This window comes from Ranitomeya variabilis, chromosome 2 (genome assembly GCF_051348905.1).
Source record: "Ranitomeya variabilis isolate aRanVar5 chromosome 2, aRanVar5.hap1, whole genome shotgun sequence".
In the NCBI taxonomy this organism is placed as follows: Eukaryota; Metazoa; Chordata; class Amphibia; order Anura; family Dendrobatidae; genus Ranitomeya; species Ranitomeya variabilis.
Genome location: NC_135233.1, coordinates 370,225,047 through 370,247,232, shown reverse-complemented (window position 1 = coordinate 370,247,232; position 22,186 = coordinate 370,225,047). Strand labels below are relative to the sequence as shown.

General features: G+C 49.6%; 1 protein-coding gene across 1 annotated transcript; it reads left to right on the top strand.

Annotated features, from left to right (window-relative positions):
- Window positions 1-1,416: 1,416 nt before the first annotated feature.
- On the top strand, window positions 1,417-21,713 carry LOC143806023 (CD59 glycoprotein-like). Its single transcript, XM_077285921.1, has 3 exons — window positions 1,417-1,500; window positions 17,653-17,757; window positions 19,721-21,713. The coding sequence occupies exons 1-3, from the start codon at window positions 1,440-1,442 to the stop codon at window positions 19,867-19,869; spliced, it is 315 nt and encodes a 104-aa protein (XP_077142036.1). The 5' UTR covers window positions 1,417-1,439; the 3' UTR covers window positions 19,870-21,713.
- The last annotated feature ends 473 nt before the right edge of the window (window positions 21,714-22,186 follow it).

The following is a 22,186-nucleotide window of genomic DNA, read 5'->3' as shown; positions in this document are numbered from 1 at the left end:
CAAACAGTGGTATAGAAAGAAGAAATGACTTCTCAACAAGCAATGCAAAAAGTATCCCTTTTGGGGAGTAGCAACAAGTTTGATACTTAAACTGTGAAGAATAAATTACTTTATAGGTGTCAAAAAAATTATCCCTTTTTTTAGATCAACAATTGCTTTAGTGTTTGGAAAGCAAAGTAACAATGGCTGATGGGTGAAGTTCTATGTTTTTTATGTTTACCTGTTATATGGTTGGTTAATAGTTGCTGATGGTAATGTTAGTAATCTAGAGATGTTTAGTCTGGGAAAACCACAAATTCAACTCATGAAAACCCTCAATTCAGATGGGACTGCGCCTTTTCAGACTTTCAGAACAGCCTTGAATTTGCCAGTCCAAGAATTTTTTTTTTTTTTTTTTTTTTATTTTGGCAAAAATTTGGGCTGTTAACAATTTGTTTGGCTATGAGGGACTTGCTACAAATTTTGCATTCAGTTCCAGGGGCTTCCAACTACATCACAATAAGGGGCCATTTTCCTTGTCCTCTATTCATCGATAAAGAGAAAACAAAATTCTTGGCTCACAAGTTTCCTCCTGAGGCTCATAAGCAATCTCATTTTATGGCAAATTTTCAGAACTATTTGCATATTATTGCCACAATAAAAAGATATGTTTACCATAAAACATTTACTTTACTTTTTGGATTTTCCATAAATGTAAGCATCGTGGCCATACACAGAGGGCATAAACAAATGTTTAAATACCCATAAAAGTGAATGCAGAAAGTCAACTCTCCATCTACAGGGGCCACTAGACTGTTTACTTCTTGAGAGGTGTTGGACCATCCCCTACGTCTTCATTCAGCAACCCCCCCCCAAAAAAAAAAAATTCTAACTTTACAGGGCTTGCATATAATCAAAAAGCCATGGCTTAATAAACAGTGCCACATCCGCCAACAGGTTGATTGTGGTATTGCAGCTCATCCCCATTCACTTTAATGAATCTGGAATATCAATAAAGCGGGAATATCAAACCTAACGTGTGGACAGGTGCAGTACTGTTTTTGAAGAAAAGCATCCACCTCTTTTCAATACAGCAATATGTCTTTAAGATAATTGGTTTATATTTTATCTTGGATCAAGTTCATAAAAAGGTAAAATTGCAAAGTGTTTAAAAAAGCAAGAAACTCTGCAATTTAAGAGCGCACCGCTCCCAGCAAACAGGAAACCAGAAGTCAGAGGAACAGTGCGCTCCTGTAGACGCAACTTGAGAAAATCATTTCAAGTTACTAATAGACTATAATTCTCAAACTTGCACTAAAGATTCTTATTCTGCACATTTCCCTTTTGTTGGGAGGAAAAAAAAAAGTTCTTATAGGTAATAAAACTTTAGCAATATGTAAGATTATGAGTGTCTGGGGCATATAAAAGATCCAGGAAATGTTGAAACGTGAGGAGACACAATGACAACCATGAGTATCATCATCTCCCTAGTGCTCATCATTCTAATAAACAGCCAGACAGGTAAGTGTGCACTGTGCTGTGTATACATGTCATGGTGTAGTAGTGTGAGGAGGAGATGACACTGCTGTATGCACTGTGCTGTGTATACATGTCATGGTGTAGTAGTGTGAGATGACACTGCTGTGTGCACTGTACTGTGTATACATATCATGGTGTAGTAGTGTGAGATGACACTGCTGTGTGCACTGTGCTGTGTATACATGTCATGGTGTAGTAGTGTGAGGAGGAGATGACACTGCTGTGTGTACTGTGCTGCGTATACATGTCATGGTGTAGTAGTGTGAGGAGGAGATGACACTGCTGTGTGAACTGTGCTGTGCATACATGTCATGGTGTACTGAGAGGAGGAGGTGACATTGCTGTGTGCACTGTGCTGTGTATACATGTCATGGTGTAGTAGTGTGAGGAGGAGATGACACTGCTGTGTGCACTGTGCTGTGTATACATATCGTGGTGTAGCGTGAGGAGGAGATGACACTGCTGTGTGCACTGTGATGTGTATACATGTCATGGTGCAGTAGTGTAAGGAGGAGATGACACTGCTGTGTGCACTGTGCTGTGTATACATGTCATGGTGTAGTAGTGTGAGGAGGAGATGACACTGCTGTGTGTACTGTGCTGCGTATACATGTCATGGTGTAGTAGTGTGAGGAGGAGATGACACTGCTGTGTGCACTGTGCTGTGTATACATAACGTGGTGTAGTGTGAGGAGGAGATGACACTGCTGTGTGCACTGTGATGTGTATACATGTCATGGTGCAGTAGTGTAAGGAGGAGATGACACTGCTGTGTGCACTGTGCTGTGAATACATGTCATGGTGTAGTGTGAGGAGGAGATGACACGTTGTGTGCACTGTGCTGTGTATACATATCATGGTGTAGTGTGAGGGGATGACACTGCTGTGTGCACTGTGCTGTGTATACATGTCATGGTGTAGTACTGTGAGGAGGAGATGACACTGCTGTGTGCACTGCGCTGTGTATACATATCATGGTGTAGTGTGAGGAGGAGATGACACTGCTGTGTGCACTGTGCTGTGTATACATGTCATGGTGTAGTAGTGTGAGGACGAGATGACACTGCTGTGTGCACTGTGCTGTGTATACATGTCATGGTGTAGTATGAGGAGGAGATGACACTGCTGTGTGCACTGTGCTGTGTATACATGTCATGGTGTAGTGTGAGGAGGAGATGACACTGCTGTGTGCACTGTGCTGTATGTACATGTCATGGTGTAGTAGTGTGAGGAGGAGATGGCACTGCTGTGTGCACTGTGCTGTGTATACATATCATGGTGTAGTAGTCTGAGATGACACTGCTGTGTGCACTGTGCTGTAAGTACATGTCATGGTGTAGTAGTGTGAGGAGGAGATGACACTGCTGTGTGCACTGTGCTCTGTATACAGGTCATGGTCTAGTAGTGTGATGAGATGACACTGCTGTGTGCACTGTGCTGTGTATACATGTCATGGTGTAGTACTGTGAGGAGGAGATGACACTGCTGTGCGCACTGTGCTGTGTATACATGTCATGGTGTAGCAGTATGAGGAAGAGATGACACTGCTGTGTGCACTGTGCTGTGTATACATGTCATGGTGTAGTGTGAGGAAGAGATGACACTGCTGTGCGCACTGTGCTGTGTGTACATGTGATGATGTAGAAGTGTCAGAAGGAGATCGCTGCTGTGTGCTCTGCTGTGTATACATGTCATGGTGTAGTAGTGTGAGGAGGAGATGATACTGCTGTGTGTACTGTGCTGAGTATACATGTCATGGTGTACTGAGAGGAGGAGATGACACTGCTGTGTGCACTGTGCTGTGTATACATGTAATGGTGTAGTGTGAGGAGGAGATGACACTGCTGTGTGCACTGTGCTGTGTATACATGTCATGGTATAGTGTGAGGAGGCGATGACACTGCTGTGTGCACTGTGCTGTATATGCAAGTCATGGTGTAGTAGTGTAAGGAGATGACACTGCTGTGTTCACTGTGCTGTGTACACATATCATGGTGTAGTAGTGTGAGATGACACTGCTGTGTGCACTGTGCTGTAAGTACATGTCATGGTGTAGTAGTGTGAGGAGGAGATGACACTGCTGTGTGCACTGTACTCTGTATAGAGGTCATGGTGTAGTAGTGTGATGAGGAGATGACACTGCTGTGTGCACTGTGCTGTGTATACATATTATGGTGTAGTGTGAGGAGATGACACTGCTATGTGCACTGTGCTGTGTATACATGTCATGGTGGAGTAGTGTGAGGAGGAGATGACACTGCTGTGTGCACTGTGCTGCGTATACATGTCATGGTGTAGTAGTGTGAGGAGGCGATGACACTGCTGTGTGCACTGTGCTGTGTATACATATCATGGTGTAGTGTGAGGAGGAGATGACACAGCTGTGCGCACTGTGCTGTGTGTACATGTGATGATGTAGTAGTGTGAGGAGATCGCTGCTGTGTGCTCTGCTGTGTATACATGTCATGGTGTAGCAGTGCGAGGAGGAGATGACACTGCTGTGTGCACTGTGCTGTGTACACATATCATAGTGTAGTAGTGTGAGATGACACTGCTGTGTGCACTGTGCTGTAAGTACATGTCATGGTGTAGTAGTGTGAGGAGGAGATGACACTGCTGTGTGCACTGTGCTGTGTATACAGGTCATGGTGTAGTTGTGTGAGGAGATGACACTGCTGTGTGCACTGTGCTGTGTATACATGTCATGGTGTAGTACTGTGAGGAGGAGATGACACTGCTGTGCGCACTGTGCTGTGTATACATGTCATGGTGTAGTAGTGTGAGGAGATGACACTGCTGTGCGCACTGTGCTGTGTGTACATGTCACAATGTAGTAGTGTGAGGAGGAGATCGCTGCTGTGTGCTCTGCTGTGTATACATGTGATGGTGTAGTAGTGCGAGGAGGAGATGACACTGCTGTATGCACTGTGCTGTGTATACATGTCATGGTGTAGTAGTGTGAGGAGATGACACTGCTGTGCGCACTGTGCTGTGTATACATGTCATGGTGTAGTAGTGTGAGGAGATGACACTGCTGTGCGCACTGTGCTGTGTATACATGTCATGGTGTAGTAGTGTGAGGAGATGACGCTGCTGTGCGCACTGTGCTGTGTGTACATGTCACAATGTAGTAGTGTGAGGAGGAGATCGCTGCTGTGTGCTCTGCTGTGTATGGAGCGCCCCCACACCGCCGCAGGGCCGAGGGGTACCCGGAGCCGGGCCTCTGGGATCTCAGTCCTGGGGTTGTCACGGTGGCTAGACCCGGTCCGTGGCCCTGTCTGTCAGTGGGGGACGTCCGGTGCAATAAGTGGTGTTGTAACGGTGCAGTTGTGGGGTGCAGGTCGCGGTAAATAACGAGGACACCAGGTTGCAGTCTCTTTACCTCTTTACTGAAGATCTCTGGGTCCTCAGTCCAGAATACGGTTCACCAGGCTGCGCAAGTCCGGCCGGTCCAATGGCACCTCCAGAGTTCTCTTCACAGGTGGAAATCGGTGCCTTCCTTCTTAGCGCTATGTGTTGTAGTCCTTCCCTGCTATGCTTACGGAAAGTACCCCACAACTGTTGTGTCTGTTTCTTAAGTTCCCTCACAACAACTCGATTAACTGATCTTCTGCTAATCATCCGTCCCTTCCTGATGTCACAGTTAGAACGGCACCCGTTTGTCGGGTAGGCCTGGAGTTCTTCCGGGACCCTAGAGTCGCCCCTCTCCCGCAATTGCCTCCCAAGACTTCATAGGTGATTTAGGTGAGACAGCCCGCCTGAGACTGACTGCCCTGCCGCTGTTTGGAGTATTGCTTGAAGCTGAATGTTATTCCACTCCCTCGGCGTTCCGGCCACCGGTAGTGCGCCTCAGTAGGGTGTTGCTTCGGTCTTACAGCACGACCCCTACTGGTATTCTCCTATTGCTTGATCTCGTTTCTCACTCAGCACAATCTATCTCGCTTCTAGTCCTTTCTTGGGTCCCGCCGTTTCCCGGAGCTGGCGCGGACCCGTTACGTTCTTTTCAATGCCAAGCCTCTGTCAGGATCCCACCCCTGACAGAGACCCTACTGTCTCTTCCTCCACAACACCCTCTGCCACCAGGTGTTGCTTCGTCCAATCCAGTCAGCTTTCTGATGTAACTTCCTGCCTGACCCCCAGTTTACCCACTATGGTGGGGAGTGGCCTAATGAATAGAACCCTTAGCTCCCCCCGGAGGCCCAGCTGTGAAATGTATTGGTGTCTGTGATACCTGATCAGATGAACTCCTTCAGTGCCATCGGACGCACCGTAGCTCCCCTTAGTGGCGGAGCCACAGTACTGCAACGACCAGGACTCTGGGGCGCTGCACTCCCCCCTGGTTAAACACAGTACTACGGGACTGGGAAGAAAACAACAATACAGGTTAGCAAAAAGACATACAATTTTGTTGAGTGCAATAACAATAAGCATATTTGAACAGGCTTCCCTTTATGGGAGGTGAGGACACTTGAACGTTACAAACATGGTTAACATTATAAATTACAGGCTATAAATAACTCCTGTTACCCAACCGGGTATTCTACTAAGTGCAAAATTGTTGGACAATAATTTAACATTGCCTTTAAGGACATACACTCTTAGTCCACTAAAGACCTTCCTATAATCACATTATAAGGTATTTTAACTTTTTCATTCTCCTTCTTTAAATCTGCAGGACAGCCTGTCCTATCGGCACCAGACCTACTGCCTCTCCTTTCAGTTACAGGACCGCCCCGTTCAGCCAGGGCCTACTGCCTTTTCAACTACTATACACAGTATAGAACATAACATTGCTTTCAGTTTAAGAGCACTGAGTCATCTCTACTTGACTCCTATCAGGACTCAGGGTTTACCTTCTATCCTAACTTCCTATCAGCATTATCAAAACATTTTCTATCAAACATTAAGCCTTCTCATTATCTTTCTTCCTTTCATGCATGCTGGACACCACGTCTATCCCTACGGGTCCACTGCATCCTTCTTCTATCTTTCAGTATTTCTTCACATTTAACTAATTAAACACATATAACTGTCTCGTACAAACATTATCATTAGTGTTGAGCATTCCGATGCTGCAAGTATCGGGTATCGGCCGATACTTGCTGTATCGGAATTCCGATACCGGGATTCCGATACTCTTGTGGTATCGGGTATCGGGTATCGGAACAACATTAATGTTAAAATGTGTAAAATAGAGAATTAAAATAAAAAATATCGCTATACTCACCTGTCCGACGCAGCCGGGACCTCAGCGCAGGAACCGGCAGCGTTGTTTGTTTAAAATTCCCGCTTTTACATGGTTACGCGAAGTCCCGGCTTGTGATTGGTCAGGGCGGCCATGTTGCCGGGCCGCGGACCAATCACAGCAAGCCGTGACGAAAATACGTCACGGCTTGCTGTGATTGGTCCGCGTCCCGGCAACATGGCCGCCATTAACCAATCACAAGCCGTGACGTCACGGGAGGCTGGAAACGCGCTCATTTTAAAAAGGGCGCGTGTCCAGCCTCCCGTGACGTCACGGCTTGTGATTGGTTGCGTCGCGGTCAACCAATCACAAGCCGGGAGGCTGGACACGCGCCCATTTCAAAATGAGCGCGTCCAGCCTCCCGGCTTGTGATTGGTTGATCGCGGCGCAACCAATCACAAGCCGTGACGTCACGGGAGGCTGGACACGCGCCCATTTCAAAATGAGCGCGTCCAGCCTCCCGGCTTGTGATTGGTTGATCGCGGCGCAACCAATCACAAGCCGTGACGTCACGGGAGGCTGGACACGCGCCCATTTCAAAATGAGCGCGTGTCCAGCCTCCCGTGACGTCCCGGCTTGTGATTGGTCAGGGCGGCCATATTGCCGGGACGCGGACCAATCACAGCAAGCCGTGACGTAATTTCGTCACGGCTTGCTGTGATTGGTCCGCGTCCCGGCAACATGGCCGACCTGACCAATCACAAGCCGGGAATTCACGTAACCAAGTAATAGCGCGATTTTTAAACAAACAACGCTGCCGGTTCCCTCGCTGAAGTCCCGGCTGCGTCGGACAGGTGAGTATAGCGATATTTTTTATTTTAATTCTTTCTTTTACACATTTATATGGTTCCCAGGGCCTGAAGGAGAGTTTCCTCTCCTTCAGACCCTGGGAACCATCAGGGATACCGTCCGATACATGAGTCCCATTGACTTGTATTGGTATCGGGTATCGGTATCGGATTGGATTCCGATACTGTGACGGTATCGGCCGATACTTTCCGATACCGATACTTTCAAGTATCGGACGGTATCGCTCAACACTAATTATCATCAATTTTCTCTCATCAACATTATTGCTACTTGTCTTAAGCAATATCGGCAAATGAACATCCCCTTTAAGAGGGGACCAAGTCTCTGTGAGGTAGCGTATTTTCTCAAGCTACCAGTCCATACTCAGCAAAGGTTCCAGTACGGTATCTTCGCAAAGAGTCTTTCTTTAAGTAGAACCAGTAGGGAGCGCCTTTAATAAGGTGCAAACTATTTACAAGGAAAAGTTCGTATCATGCACGGTCCATGATTACCGCAGTTCTGTAAACTTTTGTGCAAACTTGAGAACATAAACAAAACAACAAGGATCCCGGGTCAACAAAGGGATCCATAGGGAATTAACCCTGGACGGGTTTAGCAAACAGTAAACAAACAGTTAAAGGAAGAACTATTTACATTGTCAAAGCATTCATGCTTACTCATTTTCAGAATCCCCCACGAGGCGCCACCTGGCGGGTGAACCCCTGCAGCCCAGGTTCCAGGTCCACTCCCGCTGCCAGGTACACCCCATGGGTTCGGGTCTGTTGCACAACCAGATCGTGTGCGGTAATAAAGGTCTGTGTCCCCACTTCTCTCTGTGCTGGCACAGCAGGAACACCGGTCACTCGAGGAGGCGCCTCCTTGGCCACTACAGTGGTGGTGGTGGCAATACTGCAGGTCATGGTCTTCACTAGTGTACCGGTGGGGGTGACCACGGTGGTCTGGGTAGTGGTCACGGGTCGGCCACAAGGCGGCACTTTGGCTACAGGGGACGGTTTCTCCTTGTGGACGTTCAAAGCAAACCACCCCTTCTCCCCAAAATGCCTGGTATAGGTGACGCTGTCCCCCGGGTAGAGGTCTCGATCGGGGTGACCCTCTCTGAGGTGCGACTCCACGTCCCGGCGGTTAACAAAGACCTCCGCGTATAGCCCCGGTTCTTTAATAAAGCCCCAGCCTCCTCGGAGCTTAAAGGTGGTGACGATGCCCTGCCTGCGCGGGGCCTGGTGAGCGGTGGGGTCCTTGCGGGCCCGGTCCTTAACTGCTAGGTCTTTCTGATGGTACGCCTCCATCCCGGCCTGGTGCTCCTCCTTCCACCGCTGCTCCAGCTGGGCCTGATATGCCTCCCAGCTCAGGGCCTGCACCATCTCCCCTTCTCGTGTCTGCACCCCGGGGAATCCCATGAGGTCAGACCCTGGGTTCACCCAGCGGTATACCGTGCGCTCCGCACGGGCCTCGCAGGACAGGGTGATTGGTGTGATCGGGGCCTTCATACGATGTTCCATGCCCGTAGCTTCCTCCCAGGGCAACAGACGTTGGAGCTTATGAGTCCCAGGGGAAGGGGGCGCTGCAACGGGGCCCACCAACACACCCTCTGCTAGCGGGGCAGGATCGGCGGACTCACCAACCGGTGCGAGTTCACTTTCCGCGACAGGTCCCGCTGGTTCCTCCGGTGAGGTCTCCGATGTCTGGGAACTCTCTGCCGGTACCACTAAGCGCGGAGCCTGGACCCCCACATTCAGTTGGAGAAGTTGGTTGAATAAGTCCTCCATCTCGGCCCTCAGGAATCTGGTGTTGTCCACGGAAGACGGGCTGCTGTGCTCATCCGGGTAGTCGGGGGAGATTTCCACTTCAACCCCACTGTCGGGTTCAGAGCTGCTGGCCATGGCGTCCTCCACGTGGGTCGCTTCCGGGTCTCTTTCCCGCTCTCTCCTTTGTGGGCGGTGTCGTCTTCTCGGTCTCCGCCCTCCATTGAGGATTAGGAGGCGGATCTCTGCCGCTGACGGACACGTCCTCACCGTGCAGAAATATTTAGACTGGGCGGCCATTGTCCTTCGCGCTCTCCAGTTTGTCTACGCCCACTCCACGCCCCTCTTCTTCTCCTGCGCTCTCCTCAGCGCTGTAATGGCGGTGGATTTTGGCGGCAAGTGGCGCAGCACAGTCCTTGCAAAAAAGTACAGTCCAAGCACAACAAATCACAGTTCTAAGGCACACATGACCTGATTCTTCAGGCTTAAGTAGATCCTGTTCGGGGACGCCAATTTGGAGTGCCCCCACACCGCCGCAGGGCCGAGGGGTACCCGGAGCCGGGCCTCTGGGATCTCAGTCCTGGGGTTGTCACGGTGGCTAGACCCGGTCCGTGGCCCTGTCTGTCAGTGGGGGGCGTCCGGTGCAATAAGTGGTGTTGTAACGGTGCAGTTGTGGGGTGCAGGTCCGGTAAATAACGAGGACACCAGGTTGCAGTCTCTTTACCTCTTTACTGAAGATCTCTGGGTCCTCAGTCCAGAATACGGTTCACCAGGCTGCGCTAGTCCGGCCGGTCCAATGGCACCTCCAGAGTTCTCTTCACAGGTGGAAATCGGTGCCTTCCTTCTTAGCGCTATGTGTTGTAGTCCTTCCCTGCTATGCTTACGGAAAGTACCCCACAACTGTTGTGTCTGTTTCTTAAGTTCCCTCACAACAACTCGATTAACTGATCTTCTGCTAATCATCCGTCCCTTCCTGATGTCACAGTTAGAACGGCACCCGTTTGTCGGGTAGGCCTGGAGTTCTTCCGGGACCCTAGAGTCGCCCCTCTCCCGCAATTGCCTCCCAAGACTTCATAGGTGATTTAGGTGAGACAGCCCGCCTGAGACTGACTGCCCTGCCGCTGTTTGGAGTATTGCTTGAAGCTGAATGTTATTCCACTCCCTCGGCGTTCCGGCCACCGGTAATGCGCCTCAGTAGGGTGTTGCTCCGGTCTTACAGCATGACCCCTACTGGTATTCTCCTATTGCTTGATCTCGTTTCTCACTCAGCACAATCTATCTCGCTTCTAGTCCTTTCTTGGGTCCCGCCGCTTCCCGGAGCTGGCGCGGACCCGTTACGTTCTTTTCAATGCCAAGCCTCTGTCAGGATCCCACCCCTGACAGAGACCCTACTGTCTCTTCCTCCACAACACCCTCTGCCACCAGGTGTTGCTTCGTCCAATCCAGTCAGCTTTCTGATGTAACTTCCTGCCTGACCCCCAGTTTACCCACTATGGTGGGGAGTGGCCTAATGAATAGAACCCTTAGCTCCCCCCGGAGGCCCAGCTGTGAAATGTATTGGTGTCTGTGATACCTGATCAGATGAACTCCTTCAGTGCCATCGGACGCACCGTAGCTCCCCTTAGTGGCGGAGCCACAGTACTGCAACGACCAGGACTCTGGGGCGCTGCATGTATACATGTGATGGTGTAGTAGTGCGAGGAGGAGATGACACTGCTGTATGCACTGTGCTGTGTATACATGTCATGGTGTAGTAGTGTGAGATGACAATGCTGTGTGCACTGTGCTGCGTATATATGTCATGCTGTAAAGGTGTGAGGAAATGACACTGCTGTGTGTACTGTGCTGTGTATAAATATCATGGTGTAGTAGTGGGAGGAGATGACACTGCTTTGTGCACTGTGCTGTGTATACATGTCCTGGTGTTGTAGTGTGACGACTAGGTGATGACACTGGTGTGTGCACTATGCTGCGAATACATGTTATGGTGTAGAAGTGTGAGGAGATGAGACTGCTCTGTGCAATGTGCTGTGTATACATGTCATGGTGTAGTAGTGTGAGGAGATGACACTGCTGTGTGCACTGTGCTGTGTATACATGTCATAGTATAGTAGTGTGAGGAGGAGATTATATTGCTGTGTGCACTGTGCTGTGTATACATGTCAGGGTATAGTACTGTGAGGAGATGACACTGCTGTGTGCACTGTGCTGTGCATACATGTCATGTTGTAGTAGTGTGAGGAGGAGATGAGACTGCTCTGTGCAATGTGCTGTGTATACATGTCATGGTGTAGTAGTGTGAGGAGATGACACTGCTGTGTGCACTGTGCTGTGTATACATGTCATAGTATAGTAGTGTGAGGAGGAGATTATATTGCTGTGTGCACTGTGCTGTGTATACATGTCAGGGTATAGTACTGTGAGGAGATGACACTGCTGTGTGCACTGTGCTGTGCATACATGTCATGTTGTAGTAGTGTGAGGAGGAGATGACACTGCTGTGTGCACTGTGCTGTGTATACATGTCATGGTGTAGTAGTGTGAGATGACACTGCTGTGTGCACTGTGCTGTGTATACATGTCATGGTGTAGTAGTGTGAGGAGGAGATGACGCTACTGTGTGCACTGTGCTCTGTATACATGTCATGGTGTAGTAGTGTGAGGAGATGACAATGCTCTGTGCACTGTACTGTGTATACATGTCATGGTGTAGTAGTGTGAGGAGGAGATGACGCTACTGTGTGCACTGTGCTCTGTATACATGTCATGGTGTAGTAGTGTGATGTGGAGATGACACTGCTATGTGCACTGTGCTATGTATACATGTCAGGGTGTAGTAGTCTGAGGAGGAGGTGACACTGCTGTGTGCACTGTGCTGTGTATACGTCATGCTGGAGTAGTGTGAGGAGGAGATGACACTGCTGTGGGCACTGTGCTGTGTATACAGGTCATGGTGTAATAGTGTGAGGAGATGACACTGCTGTGTGCACTGTGTTGTGTATACATGCATGTAGTAGTGTGAGGAGATGACACTGCTGTGTGCACTGTGCTGTGTATATGCAGCGCCCCAGAGTCCTGGTCGTTGCAGTACTGTGGCTCCGCCACTAAGGGGAGCCATGGTACGTCTGATGGCACTGAAGGAGTTCATCTGATCAGGTATCACAGACACCAATACATTTCACAGTCGGGCCTCCGGGGGGAGCTAAGGGTGCTATTCATTAGGCCACTCCCCACCATAGTGGGTAAACTGGGGGTCAGGCAGGAAGTGAGATCAGAAAGCTGACTGGGTTGGAACCAGGCAACACCTTGTGGCAGAGGGTGTTGTGGGGGAAGATACAGTAGGGTCTCTGTCAGGGGTGGGATCCTGACAGAGGCTTGGCAACAAGAAAGAACGTAACGGGACCGTGCCTGCTCCGGGTAGCGGCGGAACCCAAGGAAGGATAAGAAGCGAGATAGATTGTGCTGAGTGAGAAACGAGATCACGCAAAGGAGAAACACCAGTAGGAGTCGTGCTGTAAGACCGAAGCAACATCCTACTGAGGCGCACGACCGGTGGCCGGAACGCCGAGGGAGTATCATAACATTCAGCTTCAAGCAATACTTCAAACAGCGGCAGGGCAGTCAGTCTAAGGCGGGCTGTCTAACATATATCACCTATGCAGTCTTGGGGGGCAACTTGTGGAGAGGGGCGACTCTAGGGTCCCGGAAGAGCTCCGAGCCTACCCGTCAAACGGGTGCCGTCCCAACCAGAACATCAGGGAGGGACGGAGGATTAGCAGAACATCATCTAATCGAGTTGTGAGGGAACTTAAGAAACAGACACAACAGTTGTGGGGGACTTTCCGTAAGCACAGCAGGGAAGGACCACAACACATAGCGCTAGAAGGAAGGCACCGATTTCCACCTGTGAAGAGAACTCTGGAGGTGCCATTGGACCGGCCGGACTTGCGCAGCCTGGTGAACCGTATTCCGGACTGTGGACTCAGAGATCTTCAGTAAAGAGGTAAAGAGACTGCAACCTGGTGTCCTCGTTATTTACTGCACTGCACCACTACAGCATTACCATCTACATCCGTCACATCATTCACTGTGCGCCCCTCGGCAGGGTCACGGACCGGGGCCTAGCCACCGTGACAACCCCAGAGCAGAGACTCAGAGGCCCGGTACCGGGTACCCCTCAGCCCTGCGGCAGTGGGGGCGTTACAACTTGGCATCACGAACAGGATCTACTTAAGCCTGAAGAATCAGGTCATGTGTGCCTTGGAACTGTGATTTGTTGTGCTTGGACTGTACTTTATTGCAAAGACTGTGCTGCGCCATTTACCGCCAAAATCCACCGCCATTACAGCGCTGAGGAGAGCGCAGGAGAAGAAGAGGGGCGTGGAGTGGGCGTAGGCAAGCTGAAGAGCGCGAAAAACAATGGCCGCCCAGTCTAAATATTTCTGCACCGTGAGGACGTGTCCGTCAGCAGCAGAGATCCGCCTCCTAATCCTCAATGGAGGGCGGAGACCGAGAAAACGACACCGCCCACGAAGGAGAGAGCGGGAAAAAGACCAGGAAGTGACCCACGTGGAGGACGCTATGGCCAGCAGCTCCGAACCCGACAGTGGGGTTGAAGTGGAAGTCTCCCCCAACTACCAGGATGAGCATAGCAGCCCGTTCTCCGTGGACAGCACTGAATTTCTGCGGGTCGAGATGGAGAGCCTGATCGACCAACTCCTCCAACTGAGCATGAAGGCCCAGGCTCCGCACCAGGCAGCGCCGGAAGGAGATCCTCAGGCGTCGGATCCTGCACCGTCACCGGAGCAGCCGCTGAGATCCTCGTCGACATCGCCGGAGGAATCTGCCGCGGAGGAGGCCCCTGCATCGGCTGGTGAGTCCGCTGACCCCGTCCCACCGGCCGAGGGCTTACTAGTAGGCCCCGTTGCGGCACCCCCTCTCCCCGGGACCCATAGACTCCAACGCCTGTTACCCTGGGAGGAGGCCACGGGCATGGAACACCGCATGAAGGCCCCGATCGCGCCAACCACCCTGCTGTGTGAAGTCCGTGCAGAGCGCACAGTGTGTCGCTGGATGAACCCAGGCTCTAACCTTATGGGGTTCCCCGGGGTGGAGACCCAGGAAGGGGAGATGGTACAGGCCTTAAGCTGGGAGGAATACCGGGTCCAGCTAGAGCAACGGTGGAAAGAGGAAGAGAAGACATACCAGGCCGGGCTGGAGGCTCACCATCAAAAAGACCTGGCGGTTAAGGACCGGGCCCGCAAGGATCCCGCTGCTCAGCAGGCCCCGCGCAGACAAGGCATCGTCATTGACTTTAAGCTCCGTGGAGGCTGGGGCTTTATAAAGGAACCGGGTCTATATGCCGAAGTTTTTGTTAACCGGCGAGATGTAGAGTCGCATCTTAGAGAGGGCCACCCAGGCCGGGACCTTAATCCGGGGGATGATGTTGTTTACACCCGACACCTTGGGGAGAAGGGGTGGTTTGCCCTGAACGTCCACAAGAGGCACAGTTCCATGACCCCCTTGCCTAGGGTGCCCGAAAAGTTGTCCCCCGTGGCCAGGGTGCCCCCTTGTGACCGGCCCACGGTTACCACTGAGACCACCGTGGTCACCCCAACAGGCACCATTGTGAAGACCACGACTTGCCGTGTCATGACCTCCACCGCTGTCGTGGCCACGCAGGCACCTCCTCAAGTGACCAGCGTGTCTACTGCCCGCATTGCTGCAGAACTGAAGACTGTGGGCACACAGACCCCCAGATGGGACGACAGACCCCCTTATGCAGTACCGGGCGGCTCGCAATACCCAAAAGGGTTGCCCCCGCCGGTGCTGCCTCCTGGGTGGTTTTGAGTAGATGTTCCCGTATAATGCTTTAACATGTAAATAGTTAACTGTTTCTCTGTTGTTTTGCTGCTAAAACCCGTCCAGGGTTAACTCTTAAAGGGATCCTTCTGTTGACCTGGGATCCCTATTGTTTTTCCAAAGTTTTTGCATAAGTTTCTAGTTGAAAAGAACTGCTGAAATCATGAACAGTGCATGATCCGAACTTCTTGTACATAGTTTGCACCTTATTAAAGGCGCTCCCTACTGGTTTTACTTAAAGAAGGACTCTTTGTGAAGATACCACACTGGAACCTTTGCTGAGTATGGACTGGTAGCTTGAGAAGGCATGCTACCTCATAGAGATTTGGTCCCCTCTTAAAGGGGATGTCCATTTGTTGCGCTTAAACCGTGATATTGCTTTAAGACTGGAAGCAATAATGTCTTGACCAAAGAAAGTGATGATAATGTTTATGTGAGTAAGTTATATGTATTTAATTAGTTGATTGTGAAGAAATGCTGATGATGTTCTCTGACAAGAAAAAGTGAAAGATAGAAGAAAGATGCAGTGGGCCCGTAGGGATAGACGTGATGTCCAGCATGCATGATAGAGAGAAGGATAATGAGAAGGCTTAATGTTCAATAGAAAATGTTTTAATAATGTTGATAGATAGTTAGGATAGAAGGTAAACCCTGAGTCCTCATAGGAGTCATGTAGAGATGGCTCAGTGCTCTTAAACTGAAAGTAATGTTATGTTCTATACTGTGTATAGTAGCGGAAAAGGCAGTAGGCCCGGGCTGAACGGGGCGGTCCTGCATAGAAAGGAGAGGCAGTAGGTCTGGTGCCGTTAGGACAGGCGGTCCTGCAGATTTAGAGAAGGAGAATGGAAAAGTTGAATTACCTTATAATGTGATTATAGGAAGGTCTTTAGTGGATTTAGAGTGTATGTCCTTAAAGGCAATGTTAAATTATTGTTCAACAATCTTGTACTTAGTAGAATACCCGGTTGGGTAAGAAAAGTTATTTATAGCATGTTGCTATGATATTTAACCACGTTTGTAACGTTCAAGTGTCCTTACCTCCCATAAAGGGAAGCCTGTTTAAATATGCTTATTGTTATTACACTCAACAAAACTGTATGTCTTTTTGCTAACTTGTATTGTTGTTTTCTTCCCAGTCCCGGAGTACTGTGTTTAACCAGGGGGGAGTGCAGCGCCCCAGAGTCCTGGTCGTTGCAGTACTGTGGCTCCGCCACTAAGGGGAGCCATGGTACGTCTGATGGCACTGAAGGAGTTCATCTGATCAGGTATCACAGACACCAATACATTTCACAGTCGGGCCTCCGGGGGGAGCTAAGGGTGCTATTCATTAGGCCACTCCCCACCATAGTGGGTAAACTGGGGGTCAGGCAGGAAGTGAGATCAGAAAGCTGACTGGGTTGGAACCAGGCAACACCTTGTGGCAGAGGGTGTTGTGGGGGAAGATACAGTAGGGTCTCTGTCAGGGGTGGGATCCTGACAGAGGCTTGGCAACAAGAAAGAACGTAATGGGACCGTGCCTGCTCCGGGTAGCGGCGGAACCCAAGGAAGGATTAGAAGCGAGATAGATTGTGCTGAGTGAGAAACGAGATCACGCAAAGGAGAAACACCAGTAGGAGTCGTGCTGTAAGACCGAAGCAACACCCTACTGAGGCGCACTACCGGTGGCCAGAACGCCGAGGGAGTATCATAACATTCAGCTTCAAGCAATACTTCAAACAGCGGCAGGGCAGTCAGTCTAAGGCGGGCTGTCTAACATATATCACCTATGCAGTCTTGGGGGGCAACTTGTGGAGAGGGGCGACTCTAGGGTCCCGGAAGAGCTCCGAGCCTACCCGTCAAACGGGTGCCGTCCCAACCAGAACATCAGGGAGGGACGGAGGATTAGCAGAACATCATCTAATCGAGTTGTGAGGGAACTTAAGAAACAGACACAACAGTTGTGGGGGACTTTCCGTAAGCACAGCAGGGAAGGACCACAACACATAGCGCTAGAAGGAAGGCACCGATTTCCACCTGTGAAGAGAACTCTGGAGGTGCCATTGGACCGGCCGGACTTGCGCAGCCTGGTGAACCGTATTCCGGACTGCGGACTCAGAGATCTTCAGTAAAGAGGTAAAGAGACTGCAACCTGGTGTCCTCGTTATTTACTGCACTGCACCACTACAGCATTACCATCTACATCCGTCACATCATTCACTGTGCGCCCCTCGGCAGGGTCACGGACCGGGGCCTAGCCACCGTGACAACCCCAGAGCAGAGACTCAGAGGCCCGGTATCGGGTACCCCTCGGCCCTGCGGCAGTGGGGGCGTTACATATACATGTCATGGTGTAGTAGTGTGAGGAGGAGATGACACTGCTGTGTGCACTGTGCTGTGTATACATGTGATCGTGTAGTAGTGTGAGGGGGAGATGACACTGTTGTGTGCACGTCATGTTCTGGTATTGTACTAGTGGTGACCTGTTATCTCTTGTAGGGGACACTCTGAACTGTTATGAATGTGCGGAGGAATGTAGCAAGTTGCAGCAAGTCACCTGCAGAACTCCCTATGAGGTTTGTCAGAAATGGTCTGCACTTGGTGGTAAGTATATATTGTAGATAGTGTAGATGCAGCTGCATGTGACATTTGTTTGCTGAGCCCTCTCCATACAAGTGTAAAGTGCGTGAGAGCGGTAGCCATGACCGAGCTGCTGTCCAGTTTCGCTCTGCCACTTTACTGGATAATTGTGTCCCAGTTCCAGTGTGCTGTAGGGTGTTGGGTGCATCACATTCACTTGTAGGCCGCAGGCCACCGCTACCTCCAGGCTTCCGTACTCAGGAACCGCCACACACAATTCAGGCAACATCGAGTTCTTTACAAGAGGCAAACATTTACTGGTCAGTTCAAGTTCACCATGTAGTGACATGTGGGATAGGGCACACCACTTCATATTTCTTGATTCCTTAGTACAGTACCTCTTGAGCTTTGACACTTGTTCGTCCTGGACTATCCATAAGCTCCCTCAGCCTCAGGGATTTCCTGTCCACTTCAGCAGTGCCAACTGCCCCCAAGAAATTCCATGTCCACCGACCTCGAGATGTCAGAAGACCAGACTCTCTCCTGGACTGAGCCCTAGGCTCCAGACGTTACAGGAATGTCTACAAGGGATCTCAGTACGGCCTTCCACAGCCTTGAACGATTGGACCATGCTGCCCCTAGCAGCCCACTGCACCTGAACGTGACCTTGACGCTGCACGTCTCTGACTTCTATATCACACCCAGTACCAGGAATTGCCCACCTTTCATTAACACTAATTCCCACCCATTGGGCTAGTTCTTTAATTAACTATTTCCTATTCTACAGTCTAAACCTATTGTTCTAATCCTTTGTCCTTTACCTTTGGTAAACCACTTACTACATAGACCGTATTTGTCTTATTCCTAGTCTAATCCTGTGCTTATCCTGCACTAGGACCTACTCACATTATACACTAACACCATATATGCTGTACATTACCATAACACATCATACCAGACGCACATCACTATTCACATTACATGCAATGAATCATGTAATTAAACTCCTCCTAGATGGACACTTAGGAGAAATAGTAGATTGGGATCGTCCGTTACAGAGTGTGATGGAGGTCCTAGCTGTTCAGTGAACAGGTGAAATTTGTCTTTTTGCTTCTGAAAATGCATTTTTTTGTTTTGTTAAGTGGCTGCATCATCCAATTTATGAGACCACCTAAGAGGTGAAAGAGATCATGAGCTCAGGTGTATTCAGTCTCTGACCACCCTGCCCGATTGTTGGTTGTAGATTGTACTGAGCAGTTTGAGATCTCAGCAGCAGTGAGGAGGGACACTGAGGAGCTGTCAATCAAGTTTAGTGGAAATTCAACAGCAGCGTGGAGGAGGGACACTGATTAGCTGTCAATCAGGTTTAGCGGAAATTCAGCAGCAGCGGGGAGGAGGGACACTGAGTAGCTGTCAATCAGGTTTAGTGGAAATTCAGCAGCAGTGGGGAGGAGGGACACTGAGGAGCTGTCAATCAGGTTTAGTGGAAATTCAGCAGCAGTGGGGAGGAGGGACACTGAGGAGCTGTCAATCAGGTTTAGTGGAAATTCAGCAGCAGCAGGGAGGAGGGACACTGAGGAGATGTCAATCAGGTTTAGTGGAAATTCAGCAGCAGCGGGGAGGAGTGACACTAAGCAGCTGTCAATCAGGTTTAGTGGAAATTCTGCAGCAGCAGGGTGGAGGGACACTGAGGAGCTGTCAATAAGGTTTAGTGGAAATTCAGCAGCAGCAGGGATGAAGGACCCCGAGGAGCTGTAAGTCAAGATATTTGGGTGGAGATTGAGATGAAACTTTCAAAACGTATTACTAAGCCATTCTGGAATGGATTGTCAAATTAACTACACTAGTCCCATCAAGTCTAAGAGATCTATTTAATAATGTATAAGTAGTTTGTGTTGTAAAAACCTGGAGGCAGACCCACTTTATTCTCTTACAAACATCTTGTTTCTTTGATCTATAACTGATGCACCCGACATCTCTGTTGCAGAATATTACCGACGATGCGGACCCAGTAATGAATGCAACCTTCCAGGTTTTAAATGCTGCAAAACCGATCTCTGCAACTCGGCAATCAGCCCCAGGATGTCCAAGCTTCTTGGTGTCACGGCCCTGGTGGTCCTGTGGATGTTCTACTGATCAACATATAGATATGGAGAAGTCTCGGGGTGCGACGTGTTATTGTTAGAGGGTGAAGTTATATTTCCATGTGATTATCTGCTGAAGGACTAAACATCTCTTTTCTGGGCAGCATTACAGGAAGTATTGCAGATGCAAAATGACCTGACGGTTCTCTTGTTTTGTGCCGTATTATTGCCTTAAAGGTAATCTGTCACAATTTTAATCAAACTAAACTGCTACCATCCCTTTAAGCAGATTTGTAAATGTGCTTGCATATCACCACTGCTGCCTGTCATACCACTTACCACTAACACCAATTACTTCACAAGTGTCCCATGTTCGACACGTGGTCTCGGACCATCCTCACTGCCTCCTGCCAGCTTGATACTCTGATGCTATAGCTGATTTATTCTCCTACCCTGAACCGGCAGAAAGTTGTCATTTAGATTTGGATGACATGGGGGACGTCATCCAGACCAATCACGAGTCACGACTGTCCAGAAGTGCCAAAAATGGTGGGTGTCCGGATATGAGTGGGTTCAGCATTTATACATGTCCCGCGCCATATGAAAATAAAGTCATGATATGTTGAAGGGTAACCTGTGATAATACGAGAACGCAGTTAGAAAGTTGTTTAACGACTTGACACTGGGGTCTAAGAAGCTTAGCTTGGGGAACCTTAATGAAAGGTTCATATAATTAATAAGAACCTAAGTTAGCGTTGGCCAACTCACTACATTATAGTGGCCTCAGGTGAAGCCCTTGACCCAACTATATGTCACCCAGAAATAGCACAGACTTATGTCTCCAAGAAACAAGACAGCCCCATGTCCCAAGAAAGTATATTTCACCATGCCTCCAAGAAACAATACAGCCCTTTGCCCCCAGAAAACATCCCAGACCACCCTGCATTCCAGATATTGCATCATGTCATCCTCCCAAGTTCGACCAAGTTCCTGCCAAGAAATGGCACAGCCCCATACCCAGGTGAAACATCTCAGTTAGAGGATCTTCAGAAATAGCACAGTCTTCCAAGAAACAGACATTTTCCTACCAAGTATGGGAAAAGTGTAAGGAGGTGCTTTCCCTGCTCCTTACCCGGAACAGTACGGGACCACTAGTCAGACAGCTGGGTTGTTGGGGGGAAGACTTTCTACCCTGGACAGAAGGGACCTTGTGACTGCTGGGGGCAGAGAGGAAGAGAGAGGGGTGTGGTCAGAAAAGAGCGGGCGAGCAGAGCGTGTGGGACAGAGGGGACAGCGCGCCAGAGAGAGAGCAGGCTGCAGCGCCGCGCTCTCTGAAAGAGAGTGCTCCCTGTGAGGGCAGTGAGGCTGAGATACCAGCCGTAGTGGAGGCTGGATGTGAGAGTGGGGACTTGGAAGCCTCCGTAATCAGAGAAGACGTATCCCCTTACAGTGACCTAAGCGCGCAGCGCGGTGACCGCACTGACAAGCCAGGACCCCTGAGTGTGACAAAGTAAACTGCTCAGTGTGTGTGTAGCATTGCTGCTGCAGAGATAGAGACTGCCAGCCCAATATACAGAGACTCCCAGCAGAGTGGCTGTGTTACTTCCTGCTTCCAGCTTCACTGGGAGAAAAGACTGCAAAGACTTAACCCCGAAGTCTCCAGTTCCCAGGAGACAGAGGTGAGACTTCAGGATCTTCAAGCGCTGCTGGTGACTGTACCCACGTTGGAATAAGGACCCTCCAGTTAGGACCGCCCTGGACTAATAAGTTACAAGAACATTCATTAACCGTTTTAATTCCGTTTAACTGTTTACTGTTTGCTTTATCTCTATTAACCCCTTGTTTACTCCCTGCGAGGAGAATCTTACTCCTTTTAATAAATTCCCCTCAACAGCTGGTCTGTCTGTTCCGTGGTGACATACTCAACCCTGCACCCTATTACAAAAGCCCAATGATCCATTGAAACATCTTTGTAACGGGCTCTCCATAAATGGCCCAGTCTTCTAAGAAATGGTCCAGTTGTGATGGCACCTACTCATGCCCTATTGAAACATGTCAATCACATGCACTACTTCTCCAATGTATAGCACTTAGCAGCTACCTCTCCTAATGGCACTGTGCTTGTCTAACAGGGAAGACATAGTTATCAAGGATTGCTCATCTGACTAATCAGAAATGTGGCCCCATTAGCCTAATAAATGTAGTAGCACCATCCAGTGCTACTGAGGGGCCCAGTTATAGCAGACACCTCACTATGAATGGAACATCATCAATGTAAATGTGACATCATCAAACCACCCTGTATCCAAGATCTGCATGGCTCAACCAGCAACAATGGAAGAATAATATTCTGATTAGGTGCGATGTGC

What these genes read in the sequence shown, in the direction of transcription:
- LOC143806023 (XM_077285921.1), top strand. Translation starts at nt 1,440, where the DNA reads ATGACAACCATGAGTATCATCATCTCCCTAGTGCTCATCATTCTAATA. An exon ending in TCTAATAAACAGCCAGACAG is followed by an intron (nt 1,501 to 17,652) that starts GTAAGTGTGCAC and finishes TATCTCTTGTAG; the next exon opens with GGGACACTCTGAACTGTTAT. An exon ending in GAAATGGTCTGCACTTGGTG is followed by an intron (nt 17,758 to 19,720) that starts GTAAGTATATAT and finishes TCTCTGTTGCAG; the next exon opens with AATATTACCGACGATGCGGA.